This window comes from Chanodichthys erythropterus, chromosome 23 (assembly GCF_024489055.1).
Source record: "Chanodichthys erythropterus isolate Z2021 chromosome 23, ASM2448905v1, whole genome shotgun sequence".
In the NCBI taxonomy this organism is placed as follows: domain Eukaryota; kingdom Metazoa; phylum Chordata; class Actinopteri; order Cypriniformes; family Xenocyprididae; genus Chanodichthys; species Chanodichthys erythropterus.
This window is the reverse complement of record NC_090243.1, coordinates 5,833,595-5,851,353: the sequence shown is the minus strand read 5'-3', so window position 1 is coordinate 5,851,353 and position 17,759 is coordinate 5,833,595. Positions and strand designations below refer to the sequence as shown.

General features: G+C 35.7%; 1 protein-coding gene across 1 annotated transcript in view; it reads left to right on the top strand.

Annotated features, from left to right (window-relative positions):
• cntnap2a (contactin associated protein 2a) overlaps positions 1 to 17,759 on the top strand; it is a 301,573-nt gene that overhangs the window by 26,118 nt on the left and 257,696 nt on the right. Inside the window, exon 4 of the mRNA XM_067378732.1 lies at positions 11,697 to 11,844. Within this exon, the coding sequence (XP_067234833.1) occupies positions 11,697 to 11,844 (148 nt within the window). The remainder of the gene's footprint in view (positions 1 to 11,696; positions 11,845 to 17,759) is intronic.

The following is a 17,759-nucleotide window of genomic DNA, read 5'->3' as shown; positions in this document are numbered from 1 at the left end:
TCGCTTGTGAGTTTAAGACTGTTTCATCTCCTTACATCTTTAGTCATTAAAATTTTATCTTAAAGCCAGTGTAGTTTTTTCTCTGTGAAGCTTAGGAGCAATTCCACGCAAAGGTCATCTTTACCATGAAAAAAAAAGTTTTTACCAAAAGAACAAAACCCTTTTTAAATTGTCCTTTTAGGTCTGTATTAATGTGCTCTAACAGAAATTTTAAGAAAATTGCCTTGTTTATCCACAATATATGAGGTAAACAGCCATGCTTAAATTAAATTTTCAACCAACCATATTTCATGCTTTTAAAAAAAGGGATCAAAGACCCCCTTTTTTAAACTTTATTTTAACAGTAAGCATTGTGTAGAACTAGTTTTCAAAAGTTTGCATTTTCAGGCCCCCAAAACGCCATGTTGTGTTGTGTAAATGAACATCCAAGATGCATAAAAAGGTGTCTGTTTTTAGTTGAAAATGGTGTCGTGCAAACAGCTGCTAAGAGTGACTGCACGGATCCAATATACAGTACGTAAACAATATATCCAATATATATAATATTTTCTTTCTCTGTTTATGTTCACTTAAGACAAAAGTGACTGTGTTTACTTGCAAAGACAGTCAATTGACACCTAAGTGTCAATGTGTATGTAACCATTTAAACGCACTTAGGTGGCAAAAATAACTCAGTTCAGTACTAAAGCGCTCAATGAGTAACAGTTTCATGTGCTTGCATCTCTCAGACCTCTCTCTTTCACCGTTTACTGCGCTTCAATGGTTTAAAATCACTTGATTTCAAATCGCAATGCTTAAAACGCATGCAAATAAGCTTTCGTGCCTGCGCAGCACAGCAACATTACATAAGCAGAACTGTGATAGACAATAGTCCAAAATCTCCGAAGTTAATCATGTCTATCAGTATATCGCCCAACCCAATTGCTGACTACTGTCTAGTCTGACTAGCACTGCCTAGAATAAATATATGGGTCATTGTACTAATTCTTTTACTGGAGTAATATTTTAATAGTGTATCTGTACTTTTACTCTAGTAAAACTGAAAATGAGTACTTATTCTTTTACTAGAGTAATATTTTAATAGGTTATCTGTACTTTTACTCAAGTATTTGACTTTTGTATTTCCTCAACAACTTGCGTACTTTTGTTTCAAAGAGACCCACAGAGTGAAACAGATTCGGTGAATTTTCCTTTGTTGACTTGTTTGATGGTTCCTGCAAAAACCTTTGTGCATAACAGTTAAACTTAATGCCAATCAAATACGTGTGAAAGCAAATGCTGCTGGAATCCTTTTGATCCAAACGTCTTTGAAATTGATCCGTAAGAGATTATGTATTCCATTTCATAGATGATTGACTAACAGAAAGCAATATAATCCCAGCTATGACTTTTGTGTTGTGTGCTGAATCTTTAATGAAAGATTGACTGCCATTAAAATGATCTACAGTACATACAGATATAAATTTATCGGCACATGAAACCTTGAGGTAATTCCAACTGATCTCACAGTCATTTACCTGAAGACAATTAGACACTCTATTTAACTGCACCTGTCCTGGTTTATTTTTAAAATGACTTTAATTACTGCATGATTACTTGTGAGGAGACAGATGTAATCTTCGAACCTTTACGCCACAGCTCACTGTTCCTCTCTGTGTCTGCTTTATTTTATATGTACGCCCACCTCACCTTGTTATTTTTAACTCTGTAGCCCAGGGTTCAATGCTGTGCATGCATTGTTACTCTTTATTGTCACCCAGCTGGAATGTATACTGTTCTGACTGAATGGTGTCTTGCTAAATAACATGATTTATGGATTTATATGAGGACTATTTGTCAGTGTTGAATTTTACTATGCAACACTAAAATCTACATGCAGTTTCTAAGACAGATGTTTTTTGTTTGTTTTTTTCTTACTAAGGATGCATTGATACAAACCGAATTCTGGAAATGTTGGGACATTTTTTTTTTTTTTATTTGAATAAAATGAAAACTAAAAGACTTTCAAATCACATGAGCCAATATTTTATTCACAATAGAACATAGATAACAAATGTTTAAACTGAGAAATTTTACAATTTTATGCACAAAATGAGCTCATTTCAAATGTGATGCCTGCTACTGGTCTCAAAATAGTATTAGTAATAGCATGTTTACCATGGTGTAGCATCTCCTCTTCTTTTCAAAACAGTTTGAGGATGTCTGGGCACAGAGGTTATGAGTTTCTGGAGTTTTGGTGTAGGAATTTGATCCCATTCTAGCTTTCCAGCTGCTGAAGAGTTTGTGGTCGTCTTTGATGTATTTTTCTCTATAGGTGAAAGATCTGGACTGCAGGCAGGCCAGTTCAGCCCCCGGACTCTTCTACAACGAAGCCATGCTGCTGTAATAGATGCAGTATGTGATTTTGCATTGTCCTGCTGAAATACACAAGGCCTTCTCCGAAATAGACATTGTCTGGAGGGGAGCATATGTTGCTCTAAAACCTTTATATACCTTTCAGCATTCATAGTGCCTTCCAAAACATGCAAGCTGCCCATACCGTATCCACTTATGCACCCCCATACTATCAGAGATGCTGGCTTTTGAACTGAGCGCTGATAACACGCTGGAAGGTCTCCCTCCTCTTTAGCTCAGAGGACACAGCGTCCGTGATTTCCAACAAGAATGTCAAATTTGGATTCGTCTGACCATAACACTTTTCCACTATGAAACAGTCCATTTAAAATGAGCCTTGGCCCACAGGAAACAATGTTACTTCTGGACCATGTTCACATATGGCTTCCTTTTTGCATGATAGAGCTTTAGTTGGCATCTGCAGATGGCACGGCGGATTGTGTTTACCAACAGTGGTTTCTGGAAGTATTCCTGGGCCCATTTAGTAATGTCATTGACACAGTCATGCCGATGAGTGATGCAGTGTCATCTGCGGGTCCAAAAACCACGGGCATCCAATAAAGATCTTCGGCCTTGTCCCTTACGCACAGAGATTTCTCCAGTTTCTCTGAATCTTTTAATGATGTTATGCGCTGCAAATGATGACATTTGCAAAGCCTTTGCAATTTGATGCTGAGGAACATTGTTTATAAAGTATTCCACAATCCTTTTATGCACTCTTTCACAGATTGGAGAGCCTCTGCCCATCTTTACTTCTGAGAGACTCTGCCTCTCTAAGACATTCATTTTATAGCTAATAATGTTACAGACCTGATATCAATTAACTTAATTAGTCGCTAGATGTTCTCCCAGCTGAATCTTTTTCAAAATCTCTTGATTTTTCGGACATTTGTTGCCCCTGTGCCAAATTTTTTGAGACCTGTAGCTGGCATCAAATTTGAAATGAACTTATTTAGTGGATAAAAGTGTAAAATTTCTCCCTTTAAACATTTGTTATGTTTTCATTTTTTTTTTCAAAAAAAAAAAAAACAACAAAAAAAAAAACGTCCCAACATTTCCGGAATTCGGGTTGTATTAGAATTCTGTCTGATATCAATAATCTGATTATTTTAATTTTCACAACAACTGATAGAAAAAAAAAAAAAAAAAAAAATCTATTTTAAATTCTACAAATTGAACTAAGGCATCACAGCTTTATAATGATATTCATTTTGAGATTTGCAAAAGTTACATTATCAGTGTTATTAAAGTATATACAATATACAATATATACATATACAAATTTACAAAGTGATATCATGTGACACTGAAGACTGAAGAAATGACTACTGAAAATTCAGCTTTGCCATCACAGGAATTAATTACATTTTTAAATATTAAAATAGATTTTTAAAATGTTTACATTTATTTGTGCGTTTTTTTATTGCTGCTTTTATAATCTTTTTTTAATATAAATAAAATTGTAATTAATTCCTGTGATGGCAAAGCTGAATTTTCAGTAGTAATTTATTCAGTCTTCAGTGTCACATGATACTTCAAAAACCATTCTAATATGCTGGTTTGGAGTGCTCAAGAAATATTTCTTATTATCATCAATGTTAAAAACAGTTGTGCTGTTATCCTATAGGTGGAAAAGGGGGCATCTACAATATTTTAAGATCTAAAAAAAACTATTGTACTCTTTTAAATCCTCTCATTTTAAATAGCCTTTTAAATAGGGAAGAAAGGAGAAAGGGAAATGCTGAGAACAGTGCCTTTGTTCGTTGAAGAGGTGACAGAACCTCACCGTCTTATGGAAGGTGCTCAGCATGCAAAGTCTCACTCAAACACCATATGATTTATTCCTGTTGATTGACCGTGATGCGAAAGCAGCGAATAGGTTTCCCCATTCGCTTTAAGCTGGAACTCTCAGGTGACATGACAGATGTCACATACAGTATATTCTAAGTGAAAGCTACAAGTTAACCTCCTCAGAGTCTTGACATTTCCCTGTGTTTTAGCCTCTAGCAGGTACCCCATTGTGTCATGACTAGACTGTGCCTTCTCTCACAGTTCTTAAATGTTACCCGAGGATGTCCATAATACCCAGAGAAAGTTATCCGTTAACATTCCTGTTCGTATCAATGGCGCTTTCTCGGCTGGTGCAGGAGCCCCTGGAAATATGTGATTTTATCTGATAATGCTGTTGTAGATTTTTAAAAACACTTTCTGGTCCCACCTCTGGACCTTTTTCTTTTCTTTCTCTTTTTACCAGTTCCTGGCCACCAACTCTGAACATGACCTGTTTGGGTTTTTTTCCCCCTACAAGTACCTTTCTGTGAATTGAATTTTGATGGATCCTTTTGGAGGCTCATACATTACTGATACTCTTTCTCAGCCCCTGTAGTCAATGCTGAATGAACTCCAAACCGCTGTCTCTTGTACTGAATAAGCACATGCTGTATTCTTATATTATTCCTCCCATGTGGTCCCGCAGCCCTCTATGTGGCATAATGGCAGCAAAACCTCTCCATCAATTAATCTGCGGAAACATGCACTTAGAAAGCCAATTCAACAAGGCGTACCCCTCACTGGTATGTGAAAATCCTATAGTTGTTTTATTCACTGTGAGTTTTTGCCCATTACACAGATCTCATTCAGACTGCTGGGTATTTTCTTGTTTGACGTTCTAAGAGTTTTCACACTATATTCCTGCTCTGTTTTAATTTTTTAAAATTATATCCAATATTTACAACAGTATACTTTTTTTTTTTTTTTTTCGAAAACATTACCTTTTATGCAGTGTGTAATATAGCCGTTTGTGAATGTAAAAGGTCTGCAAAGTTTTAAACATCAAAATGTTTGCATGAAAAATAAAGATATTGTCTCCTAAAAGGAAGAATCAAATCTGAAATGCTGAAACGAGTCGTCAGCAATTCCAGTCTCTCTTCCTGTTACTATGTAACAATGTAATAAATTTGCATAATGCCAACCTATGGTCTTCATTGGCAAGGTTGCAGCTAACATTAAAACATTAGATGTTACATTTTGATGTTAAATCAACTATTGGTTTTTTATAGAATACTATATTTAATGCAATTACATAAAAGTAACAAAATCCATACAAGTGAATATAAAGTGAATATAATAATGAAGTGAATATAATAATTACAAACATAGATAAATACAATGCAACAAATTTATAAATAAAGACAGTCTAACAATAGCATTCAGATACAGAAATGTAATAGTTAAATGTAAAATAACACTATAGTGTTCACTGTGTTTATAGATTTATCTTTGTTAAAGCTGTGTTTTATTGTTTGATTAAAATTAATGACATAGACAGGTATTTATAGGCTGCTGTTACTTTAAGACCTAATGCACAGATACAATATTATGATACACATCAGATTCTGAACTGTTTACGTTCTCTTTCACCTCCGCTTTCACTGGAATGGCTTAAAATCGCTTGAATGTGTAAATTGGCAAGACAAAACACGTGCAAATGATAAACTTTCATCCTATGATGGTTAAACTTTGTGATTAGTCTGTGAATCACGTGCTTTCCGAACCTTGGAGTCTGGTGCGTATGGATCAACCATGATCGATTAAACTCCTGGTAATAGGCGTTTCATTTCCGATGTGCACTGTGAATGGTAGACTAATCACAACAGGCTGGATTTTTTAAATTTGGATGCATGTAACCCTTGTAGGAGACCTCCAAATCAAAATCACACACACACACACACACACACACACACACACACACCAAAAGTTTGGTGCCAAAAAATAATTAGCTGACCATCTATGGTCCACCATAAGTGTTGCAGACCACCTGTTGAAATATTGTTTCCACAAAAAAAAAAAAAAAAACTAATTTGAAGTTTTGTATTTAAAGAGTTAATTAGGTTGTATTTAATTATCTTTTTATTTTTTAACAAGTTTCTTCCAGACACTCTTTGCATGGCTCTAGTATTCTTCAACTTCAGGAAGTTTTGTTTCATATGTGTATAGCACATTCATTCAACTTCTGATAAGGCTCATTTCCCCTTAATTCGTTTTCTTGCAACGTTGAGACCTTCAAGGGCTTCCTAATAATGACACACTGTGCAGCTCAATTCACCATTACATCCTTTCAAAATATCAGTGGCCTTCAAAAAGAACTTATACAGTAAGTTACCTTTGATCTTAATAAGTGTAGTGGGAAAAGGAAAAGTGTGGAGATTATTAGAATCAGGTAAAGTTAAAAACCTGTTAATTGATTAACAGTGTTACTTTACCTTATACAGTAAAAAATGGTTTAACATCACATTATAAAACACTGAAATGTATAGTTTTTAAACTAAAAACTATAAATAACCCCACAAATTATTATGAAAACAGTAAAGTGACATTCGCAGAATTTCCTATATGACACGTCACATATGATTGTTTTATATAAATAGTTTTGTTTGTTCTTATTTTTGTTATTAGAAATGCACATTACAGTGTTTATTGCATTATTTCAGTGCCTTTGGTTTTATCTTGCCATGCTTTTTCAAGTAGCTTGGAGCATTAATATTATATCCCTTTATACAATATGCATTTTTAAGTTATGAACATACAGGCACCCTATAATACAGGGAACATTGTCACTATTTTTACGGTGAATTTCTGGCAACCAGCTGCCAACTTATTTATTTATTTATTTATTTATTTATTTACAGTAAATGTAACTATTTTTTTTTTACAGTATGATTTAAAATATTTTATTTTTTATTTTTTTAATTCCATTCATGTACCTTTTTCTCCCATTGTAAAAATACTTTTTTTTTGCTTTTTACTTTTTTTTTTTTTAACCTTTTTTGTCTACAATGTCTATAAAAATAGCTTTAATATCTGAGATTTTTGCTCACAATTCTGATTTTTTTTTTTTCTTTCACTGGTCTGTTTCATTAAATGTGCATATTCTGCAAAATAGGCCAATACTTCACTTCCTTGTTTGGCCCTGTAACCATTTCAGTGTCATTTTAATAGTGTCAGAATGTAGAAAGTGTTACCAGAAAATAACCATTGTTGGAATTTCAGTGCCAAATTTCTACCCTGCCCATCATTAGCTCACTCTTGAGCTAGACTTTACTTTGCTTACACTGTGATATGAGGGAAGCTTACATATTCTATGTCAGTTTTTTCCCTTTAACTCCACTCCTGAGTGAGTCTCTCATTGCTAAAGTACAGCGATTCAGAGTGTCATTGAGTTAGCTGTCCCTTCAGCCCTTCACACATCTGCATATGGCTGGCATTTTGACTGATTCAGCTGTGCTCTTGGTTTCTGAGAGAAAAGCTGTCCTCACCTCATCTGTCAAGACAACCCCAAGTGGCAAGAAAAGTATGAGAGTGCCAAATGCTCTCGGTTGGTGGATAATGGTTTCTTAAATACTGGATCACATTTTTTCACTTTGATACACATGCTTTCACTTTGCTCGCAGAGAGAGATATCGTTGGGTGTCCCGTTGATTACGCTGTAAAATGTGGTTGCGATTCCACATAAAAGCATCTGAATGTCTATAAATCATTTAAGCAAGGCTGCAATTATGTAGTTGGTTTTAAATGTTCTGTCTCTGCAATGAATCCTGAATGCTCACTTTGACATGCTCATCACTTAGTTGCCTTGACACTGATGTAAAATGGTGTTTTTTTAGAATCATACTGACTTACCACATGATCTTCTAAGTATTACTTAGTAATGTGGAAGAATCTGCAGCAAGCAAGCCATGTATGACATGCAGAAAGATGAAGGCATCTGTATATTTTCATGTATATAGACCTGTTTATACAGTAGGAGAAAAAGTAGTAAATATGGTATCATAAAAACAAAACTGCTGTTTTAAACATTAGTGGCTTAATATGGCACAATATGTAAGATTTTTGGATTCAAATATCCAAAAAACACTTGAACAGTGTTATATATTTTATGTTATATATTTTGACTTTTGTTGACATGTACTTACACTGTCCCAAATGTTTCCATTGATTAAATCCAGAGAAATCAGCCATTTTAACTAGTGTAACGGCCCGTGTCATTGCGCTGCCTGTCAGCGACACCATATCCGAGCTTCCCTTTACTTCCGTAGAAACCATGGAAACACCAAAGACTCTTTAATATATTGTGTTTTATTAGACAGGTGAGTAACTGTTAGATACCTTCATCAACAGAGAGTGTAATCATTGTTATAGTCTTATTGCATGAATCTCTCATTTTATCGATTTACTGCGAATAACATGTTTGTACCATGCTTCAGAGACAACACTATTTTATCAAGTGGCTAACCTAGCATAATCAGAAAGAGCTTTATTTGTAGTAACAGTAATACAGCATTTTCTCCACCATACAATATACAATTTACAATATACAATATTATAACCTAACTTTCAACACACTCAAACACATTTTAGTATGATTGTTTTAACAAGTAAAACAGTATTGCATTACCCCACAATTTTAATTCATCAAATAAAGTGACCTATATGAGTATTAATTCAGCACTTGCAGCTATTTTATTAGAATTAAATAAAATAATGTGAATTTAAGTGATCAGACTTAACTGTAACAAAGTTCAAGTTCAGCGAAGAAGGCAGATGTTAAACGTAACTTTAATCATAATAAACAAAAGCAACAAAACAAAAGGAGAAGTAGAGGCTGGCTGCGGCATATAAGCATAATAAGCATAATTAAAAAAAGCAATCATGCTATGCCTTTGTTATTGCTATAAATAAGCGACATCTAGCAGCAAAACTTACATATTGTGCCTTTAATTATTTTGTTATTAGCAGTAGTAGTTTTGGCTTTAGGACAATGACAAATAAAAGACAATATATTGGCATTTAAATGTAAAATACATTTTATATTATGTCTATATTTTATGTTATATATGTATCTATGTATATATTATATATGTATTTGGTCTTGGCGAACTAGATCTGCTTTGTTGCTGTTGATTATTGCTGTTGCTGCAAAGAAACTATGGATTTGCTACTGCTAATAGATACATAGACACTTTGCTGTGAGCATGTAAGATATGCTGCTGCTGCATAAATAGACAAATGGAGCTGGGGATGAGGGTTTCAGAGGAACTGCAGGACTAGCTTATACCAAACAATGAACCATCTCATTGGCTGCAAGATCAGCATATGCCAATCAGTTTGTGCCATGTAATATGCTGAGATTGCTTGCAGATTGCATATAAAGGATCTATCAGCCTGTGCCCTCTAGAGTTTCATGACTGAACTAAATTTGTTTTGACTTCAGTACAATGACAAATAAAAGGCTAATATTAAAATGTATAACTTTTAAAGTGGTGGGGACATCAGTGCTATATATAAGTATGCTGTGCAATTTTACAGAAGTTATTTTATCAGTTGAGACCACAACAAACTCTGCACCTGTGTTAGCATAGTAATTAACCATTCAAAATGTGATATGAACGTCAAACAGATTAATGCGTTGGATCACAATGTGTGACAGCTGCTTGATTCACTATAATTTTGATTTAAGACCTTCTCAGATTGCTTTGGTCATGTACTTAGCTTTAATAGATTATTCTTATGACTGTCAATAGAAAAGATAACATGAAAGATTTTTCAGTTCTCTTACTCTTAGGGTAAAATATTACAAAATCAATAGATTTCTTGAAATAACAAAAGAATGGCTACATAAAACAACACTGACAACAACTGCAAGACCTGAATGTTTTATTTGGCAGTCATCCACAAAGCCGCCATTGTTATACAGCTATATATTAGACTTTCTTGGAAGAAGGGTGTTAATCTAACATTTTCAAGTGAAGAAAAAGATCATCATCGATCATGAACAACCATCAGCATGTTTTATTCTTGTTATGATGCTTAGAGAGATTGCGTGTCTGATGAATTGTTTTAAGGTCAACCTGTTTGTACTCTTTACTTAAGTTGCTGTTGTAATGATTCCTGCCTGTTTGTTTTCTAGACTGATGGCTTTTATTTCTGCGCCAGAAATGTTCAGAACAGTGTCTTTCCGTCACAGTGAGAAACTTGCAGAGAGTGGATGACTGTTCATAGCAGTTAAAGGAAGAAGAGACCCAGGAGCTTTGACACAAAATAAAAAAAAGCAACTTTAATTATGTTATGGGAAACCAGTGAATGTGCCGCTTATGATAGTTACAGCTGGCTTCCTGCCTAAACCCGAACTCTCCACTAATGAAAGACAGCCTCTATCTCCGTCAGGCCTTTGTGCTTTAAATTGTGAAGGTGCTTGATTAAACAACATGCCAGGCAGCAAAGCTCTCAGGGTGACTTCGCATTTGGCTAACTAATTACACACTCGCTGACTGTTTAAGGTCTGGATCTGGAATTAACTGCGACAGAATTGAGTCATTCTGGTCATGAAGGCAGAACTTTTAGTCTGGATTGTGCTGGGTGAAGTAATGCAGATTTATGCGGATTAATCCGCTTTTCTAAACACAATGGAAGTAAAAATAGGTCAGTGGACATTTAAGATGTTAATTTTTGGTCTGTGAGGCCAAATAAATGTAGTGAGAGCCAAAAAGTAACATTTTTAGCAGGATTTATAGCGCCCCCTTGTGTACCCCACTTCCTCTGCTCTGTGCTATATAGCCTACTCATTATGCCCAGGAGGGCCACCCATAAAACACTGTCACCTGAAACCTCACAACAACTCTCTTCTCAATGAAAGATGAAGTGAACACTCCCCAGTCGCCCACTACAGAGCACAGCAATCAGCACTTCAAACACTAAAGTTGGACCACCGTATGGAGCCTCCAATATTGACGTGTTCAGCATGTTCCTGACAAGAAATCCCCAGTTGTACAATAAAGTTCATATAATGGTGGTTTCTTTAGAGTGGGGGGAGGGGTACTGTAATCCGCATAATTCCAGTTTGGTGGCTTTGAGCTGCTTATCAACAATCCCACACGGTCTGTCTGGAAACTTAAGTTCTCCACCACTCAATGGGCCGCTGCATCAATTTCTTGCTCTGCGTGACACAAGAAGCTGCGTAGGGTCAACGTGAACCACCGAGCCGTGCAACTTGATTCCACCTACATGTTGCCTCAATTTATTTATTTATTTATATTTTTGCTTAGGGATTTCAGCTTCTGAGACTGGACAGTAGAGAGTTTCATGAAGATCCACTAATTCAAATTTGCATTATTTTAAATAGGAGTGATTATTAGAAGTGCCTTTGTTTATGGTTAACTGCTTGCAGTAGAGTTTTATTTATGCGAGATATACCTAGGTTTTAAGTTAAAAAATGTGAAATAACATTTGTCTCACCTGTCTTGCAGGCATTTGCAGGTAACTCCAATACAGAGAGTGTGGTCCGGCATGACCTTCAAAACCCTATTGTGGCCCGTTATTTGCGCATCATTCCTCTAGACTGGAGTGAAGAGGGACGAATCGGCCTCAGGTTTGAGATCTACGGATGCCCGTACTGTAAGTTGACTCTGCACTGACACATTCCACATAGAGTAGATATCCGCTGAGACAGCATAGTATGGCAGTTATTTATATGATGTGGAATATATATGATGCTGAAGCCTATGGGAATTTTCATCCTAATAACTATGCATTATTTTTTTTATGTAGCCAAATCTTTATTATAGCTGGAACATTTGCTAAGCTCAGTATAAAATTTACAGTTTTATCTATTAAAAGTTTCTTTTCATACTGAGGAAAAGTGTTCTAAGCTTTTTTTTTTTTGGATCACTAGAGTGATTAATATGCAGTGCAAGATGGAAATATATATTCAGAAAGATCCTGGTACAATTAAAAAAAAAAATTGGCTGACACAACTTTTTTTGAAAGTCAAGGTCAGGTATCCATCCCATACAAATCATTTTCATGATTTGCACAGATATCCACTAGTATGCCACCCTGGTGTTCATTAAAACAGAACAGAGAACTGATTGCTTGGAAAATCCAGCCTCACCACTTTACCAGCGGATGAGTCTGGTCGGCCATTGAATCAATTCGATTTCTAGGGCGGAGCAAATCCGAGCAAACAGGAAGCGGAGTAAACCAATCAGAGAAGGGCGGATATGACGTTAACAAAGCGACAAGAGAGTCAACAGCGAAAAGTAAATAATTAATGTGTTTTTGGTCATTTAAAACTGAATTCACGGCTGAATAGAACAAACTCTCGGGTCTCCCGTGCGCAATCTTTTTTGATATTGAAGGGACTTTTGCCGCACTAGAGTGACGCTGTTTGCGTCACTGAAATAAACGAATCAGATTGCACGGTACGGTTTGGAGTTGACTCGAATCGCGACGGAGGGCGGACTGACCAGACTGATATATCTTGTAGCAAGAGAACTGATACTGTGCCCTGTAAAATCAAGCAGAGTATTTCCCAACAGGATGTTCTTGGTTATATATAAAATTGAGACAAACAAAAGTCTAGGTCACATGAGTCAGACTCCACTCCTGGAAGGGCCACTGTCTTGCAGAGTGTAGCTTCAACCAGCTCCAAAACACCTGCCTGGAAGTTTCTAGTAAGCCTGTCTTCAATACTTTAGCCTCTCACTATGTAATTTCACTTCACTTGTTATTAAATCATTAAGAGCATTTGTTACCCTGGTCCAAAATGAACACTTTGCCAAACCATAGAACATGTCCCATTTGAAATACCAGAACTTGACTTGACAATAAATAGAACTGACACCTGGCCTATGGAAACATGCAACAGCAACTTACTTCAATACACCACCACTAGACAAGGCAAACATATGATTAAAATTACCCCAAGCTTTACTCACCCTCAAGCCATCATATAGGTGTATATGACTTTCTTTTTTCTGATGAACATCAGAGAAATAAAGTCAATAAAGGCCCAACACACCAGCTTATTGGTGGAGAGGAGACAGAGTGATGAAGCCAATCAGTATATGGGGATGATTAGGAGGCCATGATTGACAGAGGCCAATGGGCAAATTTGGCCAGGATGTCGGGGCTACACCCCTACTCTTTTCAAAGGATATCCTGGGATTTTTAACGACCACAGAGAGTCAGGACCATGGTTTAACATCTCATCCGAACGACAGTGCTTTTTGACAGTATAGTGTCCCCATTACTATACTGGGACGCAGGGCCGGCGATTGCTATAGGCGAACTAGGCGGTTGCCTAGGGCGACAAATATGTTGGGGGCACGGGCGTGGGCACCCTCTAGGGTCGCCGTTACGTTACGTTACGTTAGGCAAGTGCGCAGTTGATGCAGAAAATTAAGCGGTCTAATAAACCCTCCGGTGCACAGGGACGAAAACGGAGAAAGCAAGAAGATAAAAGAAAAACCCAGTATAGAGGTAAATCTTCTCATCTCAGCCATTAGGCCGTGTGTCCACCAAAGCGTTTTTAGCCAGCTGAAAACGCTAGGCGCTCTGCTTAAAATGCCCGTCTGTGAGCGCTTCAGCTGCGCAGGGGTTTTTTCCGTTGAGACGCTTTGTTTCTATGATACGGAATATCCGCGGCACTGTTACTTATAACTGATTTTGCAGGTAATTTGTTTCAGACTTAAAATGTTGACACAATGTGAAATTACTTTGCTATGTATTTTCGGAGAGCAGCAATATTAATTTCTCATCCATTTTGTTCCGTTCTCTGCTTGTTAATGTCTTTGTACAGCAAGAATGTTGTGACAGTTGGTCGGTGTTGTACTTTCCAATAAATGTGCAATAAATTCATGTTTGTGAATTTTAAGCAGCGATATGATATTGACAACCAACGATTGTCAACTTACAACATTTTTCACAGTCGATCAAAATTAAGTATTATTTTAATGGCATATTTACTTGTGAATGTCCACCGAATGTCCAATGTAGTGTGATTAACAAGGCTATTGAATACGGATGTCCGAATGTGCGAATATAAAACCAACTTTACCGAAGTCACATCTAGCATTCCAGGCCCCAGTGAAACACAGACCACTGAGACCAGGGATACTCAGCCTGAAGCAAGTAAGACCCTTGATGAATACCGTTTATTCAACCACAATTTAAAACTTCAGTGACTTGTTTCCAAGTAAACATTGACATTCCTCATTAATTAATTTCAAACACTACTGGTCTATTATACTCTATATGCTGGTCTATAGTATATCTTCCTTCTTCCTTAAGTATATTACTTATTTTGGAAAATATCCTCGAACAGTACGGTGCCAATCTCGCCTAGGGCAACCAAAGGGCTAGAGCCGGCCCTGCTGGGACGTTATGACCCACAAAGACCACAGGGTGAGCACCCCCTGCTGGCCTCACTGACACCTCTTCCAGCAGCAACCTACTTTTCCCAGGAGATCTCCCATCCAGGTACTAACCAGGCTCAGCCCTGCTTAGCTTCAGTGGGCAACCAGTCTTGGGCTACAGGCATAGGCGTGGGAAATGGGGGTGCTGGAGGTGCCAACATAAATTTTTGTTCAGTTACATTTATTCATTTTTACCATTTAATAATTTGTTTGTAATAAACACAGTAAATGGGCTATAAAAATGTTGTTGTTGTTTTTAAAGAACAACTAAGATCTAATAAAAATGCTTTATGGGCTCAAGCATAGGCTTTCCAATAATGTGTTTTGCAGTGTTGAGCAATGTAGCAAATCATAGACAAATCTGTTGATTTCTGGAACGCAATGAGATGTTCCACTTACCACTCAAAACACCGGAGTTTTTGTTCAGCGCTGAATGCTTTGCATGCTAGCAAATCCTGATTAAAAAAGTGTAGACATTATTATAAAAGAATCATTGTGCAGTTATTGAAGCGTTGCGAGATCATCTTTTTAGTGATTATAAAGGAACGCTCGTTGCACGCATTCTGCCATGCCAAATCATGCACGCAGCACTGCCTATGCTTGCTTTTATGTTTCTGAATGTTGTTGATCATTTAATAACAAATATTATAATATATCACCATTTATGCTGGGATCTGTAGGTTGTGGTTAGGGCTAGGCGACATGTAACTTAAAAGTGTGAGATGGAAATCTCGGATGTAAAAAAAAACAATAAACGTTTTATACTTTTTATTTGTTAAATGCTGCGGCTAATGTATTTCCTGTGTGCAGTCAAATGATGGCTATGCAGTGTTTTCAGCTATTATTATTATTATTATTATTATTTTTTTTTTCTCAGCCATATGCTTGTTGTTTCCCGGAGTTTTGACATGTTTTATATACTTAATAAATGCTTCTTTTTATTAAGTATATAAAAAAATAGGGTGAGGGTGAGTAAAGCTTGGGGTAATTTTCATTTGAAAGTGAACCAATCCTTTAAATACATGATTCAGGGAAACACATGACTATGACAATCAATGAGAACTTGACACATGAAACAAAGGAACCAATGAAAAAAAAAAACAAGGAAACACATGACCAGAACACATGAGGAGATCAAGGAATTTCCTGACATGAACAAACCAAAAATAGACGTGACAGTATGTAAAAATATGTACTGTAAAAAAGTAGATATTTTATATATTATTATCGTTGTTATTATAATACATCATAATATTGTTATTTGTTTATAATTTATTATGATTAATTTTATTTTAATTTAATTAACTTAGAATATATGTCTCTTTGACAATGGAATTGAGTTTCTTAAAAATATTTTTTACCTGTAGTTAACAGATGTTTCTTAGTTTATTTTTGCAATATTTATCAAATTTACTTTTATTATAAATATAATAAATAGTAAATAAATTATATATCTAAAAAAAGTAGATGTCTTATATTATTATACTAAACTATAATATAATTAGAACAATGTAAAATTATTTGTTTATTATAATTAATTAATTTAATTATTTCATTAATTCGTGTAAATGTTTAGTGTTAAAAGTTTAAAGTGTTAATTTTTGACCTTGGTTACATATACGTGCAGAGTTATTCTGGTGCAGCTTCACAAAACCAACAAGATGAAAAACAAACAAGGTACTTACTGAACACAAAATATTGGCTACATATTTTTCCTTTCTTTGCACTGAAGTTGTGGTTACAGGATAAGCTATTTTATTTAATCATCTAACAGAGACAGCTTTGCTGGATTTTCATTTGTTTGAAAGGCATCACTCATTGCAAATCATGGATTTAAACAGCAATGCTTTCCCCATGAGCAGATGTGTTTTGGAGCAGCTGTCTCCAGTGAGGTCAAAAAAATCCCAGAATTTGAACGTGGCTCACAGGGTTAGCGCCCCCTATAGGTCACATTTTTGAATTAATGGCATTAATCACTCCACTTGCTTCAGTTCATTGGTATTCTTTTTTCATTTTTACTTCAATCTAGCCTTTTATTATATTGTAATTTCATGAGCAAGGAGAAAAATTACATCTATGAACTATCAACATGCTCTGTTTTCTGAAATGGAGTGTAGCCTTGACAAATTCATCACTTTCATTATATTAAGTGTTGCCAAATTGATCTTGATAACAAATTTCAATTAACATCCCCATAAATTGGTTTGAGAAGTATCACACTCAGTTCTCTCATTACAGTGATGTAATCATCTGTCATTTACCCCCAGACCAGAAGAGCCATCTTTGCTAATGATTTTTTTTTTTTTTTACCAATGTCTAACTTCTCACTTTTTTCATTTATTAACTTATTTATTTGAGGACAAGATAAAAAATAAATAAAACCCTTGAGATGGATTAAACTGTAGCATAGGAAACATTTTTCTGTTTTTTATACTGCCATTAAAATAAGGATAGTGTAAATAAACCTGAAGCCTAGCTTTTCTGAATGTATGTGTTTATGACAAGTATGAATGAAGCCTGGTAGCTTTAGATACGTATCATTCCTCAAGATGTTTTCCTGCTCATGAATGGCCCAGGGGGGTTTGACTGCAGTGATTTTCCTGTCAGAAAGGGTCTCATCCACATTTGCTTCGTGCTGGTGAAACTGCTCATATTCCTTAGTCATCTCTTGCAGGTGATCACTGATGCCGATAAATATGTGCCGCCATCTCCAAATGGTTGTTTATGAGCGCATAGGGAGGAATAAATAAACACAGTATTCTCACCCTGCTGGATAATCCAGATTAAACTGGTAATTGTGATTTGGAACGTTGTAACTTGTTAGTGCCACATTTTTAGATAATATCAAAAAAAAAAAATAATAATAATTAAATTGAAATTCAACGAGCACAAATAATTGCATTAATAAGTTCTGTATTTTTTAATATTCAATAATACAAAAATGTTACTAATACTGCTACTAATAATAATCACATTAACACATTAAATTGACAACCTTACCTTTAACAAACTAGCTACCTACCAGCTGATCACCAGTTCAGACCTGCCAACGTACGCATTTTGCGTAGCGGGTAGGCATTTGGATCTCAAAGTGATACGATTTGTCACTCTATA